The 8,752-nt window shown below is 42.0% G+C and overlaps 1 protein-coding gene across 1 annotated transcript; it reads right to left on the reverse strand.

Annotated features, from left to right (window-relative positions):
- Nucleotides 1-1,840: 1,840 nt before the first annotated feature.
- LOC129668112 (protein FAM209-like) lies at nt 1,841-3,487 on the reverse strand. Its single transcript, XM_055595882.1, has 2 exons — nt 3,239-3,487; nt 1,841-2,107 (listed from the first exon to the last, which is right to left on the reverse strand). Exons 1-2 carry the CDS (start codon nt 3,485-3,487, stop codon nt 1,841-1,843), a joined length of 516 nt encoding a protein of 171 aa, XP_055451857.1.
- Between the last annotated feature and the right edge of the window lie 5,265 nt (nt 3,488-8,752).

The raw sequence follows: 8,752 nt of genomic DNA on the forward strand, positions 1-8,752 counted from the left end.
ACCTGTTGCATGCAGCCACACACTGGACCTGCTTTCTCTTGCTTTGTAGGAAAACTACCAGGAACCTCATGGCTTCAAAAACACAGTCACCCTGCGGGCAGAGGCTGCCCACAGACCAGACATTTCCTATTAAGGGTCTCCCAGGGGTGCCGCAGGGACCAGCCCAACATCAGTGCTGTCACTCAAGGCTCGATTCTTTCTTCCAGGTCCTCACTGTGGTGGACCTATCTCCTGTGCTGAGAGGTGAGAACCTTACTTTCTTTCTGTTAATTGGAGACCCCCTCTTGGGTCCTAGAGGAATCTCCAACCTGCCATCTGACATGGCTCCCAACATTCTAATTTTCTTTCCACCAGGGCATCTTCCCTAACACACTCATGGTGAAGCCTGCTGTTTTTCGCCGTCATCTCTGGAGCACAGACTGGAGGGTAGCGAGTTTCTCCTGTGTTAAACCAGTCAACTCTGCGCAGTGTCCCATCCTGTTGCTGTCGTTCTGTCTGCCCTGGTGGCATCAAAGTAGTCACCAATGACATTTAAGTTAACCAGGTGGCTGCACTCTGGGAAGATTTAGACACTGACATGTCACAAAAGATTATTTGCTTTGCCCTTTTAACCACTTACAAATAGAAAGACAATGAATATTTTGCAAAGCCACACAAACCCAGACAGTGGGCCAGATTTGGCCAATGAGCTGCGGACCTTGGCAGCTACAGGGGCGGAGACTGGCTGGCTGGGGAAGATCTCAAATCTGCCCATCCTGAACCACTGAAACAACCATTAGTCCTCAACATTATCATTACTAATTTGCCCGTCTGGATTCTCTGCTGTGTGCTGTAAAAATAACACGTCACCAGCTCCTCCCACTTTTCCCATCCTGAAGACTAAAGCAAGCTAAATATGGCTCAGTTGTTAAGAGCACCCACAGAGAGGCTCACAACCACCAGTAAGCCCAGGTCCTGGGGATCTGGTGCCCTTTTCTGCCCTCCCAGGGCACCTGCATGCCCATAGTGTACATACAGACAGCAGACACATACACATACCTGAAAGTACATTTTAAAAAGACTAATTTGAAACAAACAAGCAAACAAACAAACAAACAAACAAACAAAGACTAATTTGAGGAACCTTGTTTGGTTCATCTGTATCTTAAACCTAAGCCACAGAAGATATCTCCTCCCCTCCCTAACTCCATGCAGCTGACCTTGAACTTGAGACCCTGTGCATTAGCCTTCCCCAGCACTGGGACTATATATATGCTGTTACAATCAACTGTTTCTCTATTCTACCATTCTACATGCAATTGCTGGTTTGCTAGAAAAAACAAACAAACAAACAAACAAACAAAACAAGCTTGCAACATCTAAGGTCTGTGGAATGGAATGAATAAAAAGAATACCCTGATTGTGAGAGAAGCAGATGGTTCCAGAACTCTTTCCTGACTGGGATCACTGTCATTTTTAAACCCATAGTTAAAAGTTAGACTTTGTAATGGAATTAATCATTCTGAATGGATATCTGCAGATAGTATATAAAAACCAAGAGTGCCCGGGAGAATGGCGTCAGCACCTTCCTCTAGGCTTGCGAGACTGGCAGAGCCCCCAGGACCAGTGGTCTGTGTTCAGGAATGTCCTGGTACACAACTGTGGGGAAGGGAAACACAGTTGTGGCTTCCAGGGCTACTGGGACTTGTCACTTTAAACTCCAGTTTTAAAAAAGGGGTTATGGGGTGGGGGTGGGGAAAGATCTCACACGGAGGACTCTTCAGAATACTCTTTATTAGTTCAGATACTGTCTGTCAACACTCGACTTATCTTCTTTCATACTTTGATATAGTAGGCCCATTCACTCAGATTCCTCCTCTCCCCATATCTCATAGATTGTGACATTATTCTGTGGGTCCATGGGTATCTCTGGGATATGCAGCCTGGGGTTACTGCCAGTTGCCATAGAGACTTTAAGATTCCGCACCTTGGACACAAATTTCACCAGTTCCATCTCAAGCTGGGTTAAAGTATTGAAAGTGAAGTCTTTGCTGGGGCAAACATTTTGATTTTTCTTTGGTGAAGCGCGAAATTGACAGCCTCGAAGGCTAGTAGTAGGATTCTGCTCCTGTCAAGAAAGATAATCAGGGTGAATGACTCCAGTGGCCTCACTAGTTTGGACACAGTTCTAAAAGTTAGGCTCATCTAAGAGGGAACATAATGATAAACCTAATCTGGATGTTGACAAACTGACCAAATTGGCCCGCCACTTTTTTTTTTTAAATAAAGTTTTATTGGCATACAGCCAAGCTCAGTTATTTGCATATTAGCTGTGGTTGTTCTCAGGCTCAAATGGCAGAGATGAAGTAGCTGTCACTAAGACTACATGTCCTGCAGAGCTGAAAATGATTTCCATCTGACCCCTTGCAGGCAGCTTGCAAGTCTCTGCTCTAGCAAGAATGTCATGTGTTGTGTATAGCAGCCATGTGCGTGCAGGTCGGTAGATGCTGGTGTCTTCCTCCACCGCCTCACCTTATTTTCTAAGACAAGGTCTTTCACAGAATCTGGAACTTCACAATTCTGTTACACTGGCTGTCGAACAAGGTCCTCCTGTCTGTTCCCCAGCTCTCAGGCTACAGGTGTGTGCCACCATGCCTGACTTTTTGGCTGCCGTGGATTGAACTCAGGTTCTCAATGTTACACAGGAAGCACTTTTCAGACTGACTCATCTCCCAGCCCCTGGCCACAGTGTCTTGAAATGTTTGGTTTGTCTAAGAAGGAACCTCTGTCTCTCTGATCCCTGAAGAGCTTTGAAGTCACTGTGGGGAACAATTGGTCACTATTCTTTATCCTAGGACAGGCCTAGAACTCCCTCTACTTGAGAACATACTTCCTTTCGTTCAGAAATTTGTGATGAGTCAAAAGCAATGAAAATAAAACTTGCCTGGAGTGTGTGTAAGCCTGGATCTGTGAGCTGTTTTGACACGACACACACCATGAGCTCTTGAATCTACTCCCAATTTGAAAAAAACAAAGCTTACTTCACAGAAAAAAATGTGAGCTGTTTAGCAGCCCACCTTAAACTGTGCCATCGTCTACAGATGTGGGGACTACTGTTGTCACCGAGGAAGCAAATTCATCTAGCGTGTGGAGGTTTCTGGTCAAAGTTCAAGTTTCAGACACTAGTAGCCCTGGCTCTAGGAACAGAACCTGCATTTCTGAGACCAAATGCTTGTGGTGTGACCAAGGTACCCCTTACCTTATTCTTCTCACTCTCTCCTCGAAACTTCAGTATCACGTATGTCACAATGACGAAAAAAAGCCAGAGCCATTTATTCCCAAGCCAGTTTTGGGCATGCTCTGGAAGATTCTGTCTGATTCGGAAGTGCCCTCCGCAAGGCACCTTCCCCGGGCTTTCTTTGGCTTTCTCCCTCAGAGAAGAAAACATGAAGGCACAGGTGCACGAAATGCACAGAGGCAGGAACAGAAACCATCTCAGCGTACGCATGGTGAACACTGGTGGGACGGGAAGCTGCTCATGATGGGTCTGTCTGCTGGGGTGCCAGAGAGACTGGGGACCTAGTGTTGGGCCCTGGTGATGTCACAGAGGGCCCTGAGCCGACAGTCCCGGCCATTGTGATGCCTTTAGCTTAAGAAGGCTGAGGGCTGCAGGATATTTGATCACGCTGTGAAACCTGAGGCTGTGTTATTTACTGGGGGGGAGGGCTTTCTAGTTGTGGTGTGGCTCAGCCCTAGCACACACCTTTAATCCAAGAGCTTTCTGCTTGAATATTGTAAACAGGATTAAATAAAGTCAACCGTAGGTGAAGAGGTGGAGCAAGCAGCCAGTTGACAGGAAGTGAACATAAGATTATTAAGGAAAAAAAAATGAGAGAAAGTAAGAGGAAGTCGGGAGGATGGACAGAGAGAGGCACAGGAAGCAGAAGGATGAGACATTCAGTTTGAGGGGTCTGTTTTGAGACAGTGTGGGAGCAGGAGGCATTCCTTCAGGGACAACAGCTGAGGAGGAAGGTCAGCTGGCTCTTTCTCTGGCTCTTCCTGCTAGTAGACTTTCACCCCAGAATCTGGCTCCTGAGTCTTTATTGGTAAAATCGAATAATTGAGATTTTGTTAAAAACAACATTTGGCGTTCCCATGTGTGGTGAGACCACACAGACAGAGAAATCACACCAGCTGTGGGCAAACTGAGAAGCCATCATATTTGGCAAGACACCTGGGAAGCCCTAAAGAAGAGTTAAGTAATATTAAAAGGAAAAATCTTTTCTCACTTTAAGGATGAGAAACATCATCATACAGGGTGTTAGGACCCTGCATAGTGCTACTTTAGAGGGCTTGAAAATAGAAGCAGAAAATGAAAGGATAAATGCCTTAACTGAGATTGACATAATACTGATTATAATTACTATCAATCTGGTAATTAATATTTTATCCTTAATAGCCATAGTGTTTTTGTGCCAAATATGAAAAGTGGTTTGATAAGATACAAGCCTTAGAAAGACTATAAACGAAAATAATATACAAAAACTACCAGATGATAAACACCCCCAAGGCTATGAAGAAGTTAAATGGAATCCTACAGAAATATTAGATTTGAGGAGATATAAGGAAGAGATCATTTCATATGGTATGCATTTACCCTATGTGAAGCAGATATTAAATTCATAGGCAACTCAGAACAGAATTATACCCCAAGACTAGAAAGATTTGCCAACAGCAATACTGGAAGCTAGTTCTCAGTCACAATGAAAAACATGACAGAAAAAGGAAGCTAGGGCCACAGAGCCATGACATAAGTCTACAGGTATTGGTATTTCCCAGGATCTGTTACTAGGTGAAGGTCAATATGCTAAGTTACAAAGATAGTTTGAATTTAATGATCACACCTTGGCTCTACGTCATTTAGCAGCTTCAAATGCTTAAGACAAGGTTGAACACTCAGGAAAAAGGTCTGAGTCATTTACTAAAATTATATAAGGCCCCAAAGAAGTCTTCACTGATTTTTTTTGCAAAGATTGACTTTAGTTGTAAATAGGATGGTATCAGATTCTGAAGTCAGACAAATATTAACCAAAACTTTGGCTTTTGAAAATGCTGATTTAGGATGTAAAAGGGTGATTAGACCTTTAAAGGCAAGATCAGTACCAATAAATTAATGGATTAGAAATACAGCTGATATTGGATCTCCTGTTTATGATGCCACTCTGATAGAAGTAATTTCTAAGTTTTAAGAAAAATCGAATTTTCGGATGTTTTATTCTTGTGGTAAGCAAGGTCATTTGAAAAGGAACTGTAGGCAAGACATTCCTAGAACAAATTTTTTTTTTTTTTTTCCTAGAAATAATCCAAAAGGAAGGCCCTAGCCTTCTGGAGTATGCAGAAGGTGTGGCAAAGGCTAACATTGGACTCATGAATGCAGATTAACAATAGAAAGGCAAGGTGTCCTCAGGTGTCCTCCCACAGGCCCTGACATCAAATTTGATTCAATCATTCCCTGTCAGCAGTTAAAAGATTTAACATCTGTTGTTAACAACACTGCTCTAGATGTAGTAAGGACAGAACAGCTTTAGTAGATTGAAAAAAAAAATTCAGAAGATACCAGAAAACAAGAATTTCGGCAAACTGATATAAATGATCAGAGACCAAAGTTAAAAATACAAATAAATGGCATTGAAATTGAATGTTTAGAAGATATAGAAGCAGATGTAACAATTTCACCAAAATCATGGCATCCAGATTGACCTCTTCACGGGGTACGTATTCAGTTTCTAGGGATTGGAACTTATATCTCAGGTAAAACAAAGTGTAAGATGGGCCAAGTGTATAGGGAACAAGGACAAATAGGAAAATTGAAGCCATATGTGACTCATATAGTAATGAATTTATGGGAACATGATTTGTTGTAGCAATGGAAAACAGATTAACATTCTTGCAATCTCAGAAACAAACCATAATGATGCTGAGAAAAATATTAAAAGGTATTATCAAAAACAGTCTCAGCAGGACACAACAGCTGTTGGTCTTTCAAAGGTACCAACCACCCTACCTTTTAATGGCTGACAAGCCTGTATGGGTGGATCAGTGGCCTATAACAAAAGAAAAATTACAGGCACTAGCTGGCAAAGGAGCAGCTAAATGCTCAACACACTGAAGAACTTCCAGCTCATAGAATTCCCCTGTGTTTGTTATAAAAAAAGAAATCAGGAAAATGGAGGTCATTAGCACATTTAAGGGCCATAAATGATTCAGCCAATGGGCTTATAGCCTAGAATCCCATCACCTTATTTATTACCTAAGTCATTGTCTATGAGAATAATTGACTTAAAAGATTGCTTTTTCAGAATCTCTTTGCATGAGCATGACAGGGGAAGGTTTGCTTTCTTAGTACCTACTTATAATAGTGGTCCTATAAATAGATATCATTGGAATGTCTTACCAAAAGGACTGTTAAACAGTCCTACCTTGTGTCAATCTTTTGTACAATAGATATTAGAAATAATTTGTAAAGTTTCCACAATCTAAAATTATATGGACGATACATAACTGGCTGATTCAGACACAGATACCTTAGAAAAAAAAAAGATTGATAAAGAGAATTTTGCCTTGTTGGGAATTACAAATTGCTCCCCCCCCCCAAAAAAAAAAAAACAAAAACAAAAAACACAAAGAGATTCTATCAGTGATCTAGGATATAAGATTGGTTTACAGAAAATTTGGCCACAGAAAGTACAAATCAGGGGAGATCAATTACAAACTCTTAATGACTTCCAAATATTGCAAGGAGGTATTAACTGGCTATGGCCCACATATGGATTAATAACTCAAGAGCTATTGCCACAAATCTCATAATCTTTCAGTTTTCATTTGATTCTTAATTTTTTTCTTAAAGTATAAATATTTTTCAAAACCTGTGATTATTACATATATAATATATTATAGTTTATATTAATATATTAATATTGATAACATCATTATTAAAATTAATATTAATAATATATTATATATAATAATCTTATAGATTATAGTCATGATACTAGCAGTCATACAGAGCACTAAATCTAGAAATAAGCTTCAACTAACTTGTGTTTTCAGGTTTGAGTCTGAAGCAGGTAACTAGGACCAAAGTTTGTGTACCTTGGATGTACTTAATAGCATGTGGTCTTCAAACCTTTTGGATATCTGCTGAATATGGCATTTAAAATGTTCTTTTCTACAATAGACCATGACCATTTGTAACAGTAACCTTTGAGATCTCCAGGGTGATGGAACCCTGCAATAACGAGTCCACGTGGGAAAAACTGCTCCGTGCTGCTTGCACGGCCACGTTCTGTGCACAGTGGACAGCTTTGGGTCGATTACTACGCTCTACCTAGCCAGGTCTGCCACTAAGCCGACAAACACCACTCAAATATCAGCTTAATCTACAGACTGCTCAGAACATACGAAACTGACATGAACATTTTACAGAACCTTGAACTCAAAACTACTTAATCCTAAGGCTGCAAAATACAACCAAGTCAGACACTGTGGAAAGAAATGGCTTGGCAGAAATAGCTTCATTATTGTAAATAATTTTACTGTGATACTTGAAATTTTTCCTTTTTATTTAAAAGGGGGGAGGGTATAGAAATAGCTAATTCAGTTTTGTTTTGGAAAAGTATGCCATAAAAATCCATTACTTTTTTTAGACAGGGTCTCTTGTATCCCAGGCTTGCCTAAAACTTGCTATGTAGCCAAGGATGGCCTTGAACTTCTGATCCATCTGCCTTTACTTCCCAAATGCTAGGGTGACAAGGTCCTGTCACATTCGGATCATGTAACGCTAGGGATGGAACCCAAGGCTCTGTATGTGTCAGGCAGACTGCTACGCCAGGAGCCACATATTCAGCCACGGTCGATTCCACTGAAACACTCATACATATGCTGTTATTCTAGCACTTGGGAGGCTGAGACAGGAAGACCTTGCGTTTGACACCAGACATGCTTACAGAGAGCCTGTCTCAAAAACAAAACAAACAAAAAACAAAAAACCCCAAATATCTTTAAAAGCTTTTATTCCAATTTTCTAAGTACAAAGGTCATACATGGCAGGTTCTCTTGGATGGTGCTCATTTCACATCTTATCCTGTTTACGCACCTCTACACTCACCCTAACACTGTCCCAGAACAAACCTCACGTGTATTTGGGGCCAAGCATCACCATTTGCAAGTAGAAAACCAGAGCACAGTGGGTGCAGCTTTTCTTTGGGGTGTTTTCTGAGGCAAGATCTTGCTATGTAACCCAGGCCAGCTTTGACATCTCAGTTATCTTCCTACCTCAGCCTTCTTAGGGCTTGGACTAGGGACATGTCACCATGTTTGGTTTGGGAGCAGGGACTTCAGTGTGTACGCTTGCACCTTCGTAGACATGTGGGTGGCCAGAGGCTCACACTGTGCGTCTCTCAATTGCACTCCCCTCTAGTTTCTGGGGCAGACTCTCCCCCAAACTCTGAGCTCAGCACTGTGCCTGGGGGTCCCACTTCTGCTTTACAGGGCTGGAGTCCCAGGCCTGCTACTGTGCTTACCTTCCTTTTGAAAAGGTTCTGGTCCACGAGCATATGTGGTAAGTGCTTTCACCACTGAGCGAGCCATTTGCCCAGCCCAGGAGCAGGTGTTAGAATTGGCCCATAGAGGCAGTTCTAGGCTGCCCCCATGAACAGTCTCACGGAGGTGCCAATTTTAACTATGGGGACAGAAAAGACGGCCTTCCTGCCCT

This window comes from Psammomys obesus, unplaced genomic scaffold (genome assembly GCF_907164565.1).
Source record: "Psammomys obesus unplaced genomic scaffold, mPsaObe1.curated_primary_1811, whole genome shotgun sequence".
Lineage (NCBI taxonomy): Eukaryota > Metazoa > Chordata > Mammalia > Rodentia > Muridae > Psammomys > Psammomys obesus.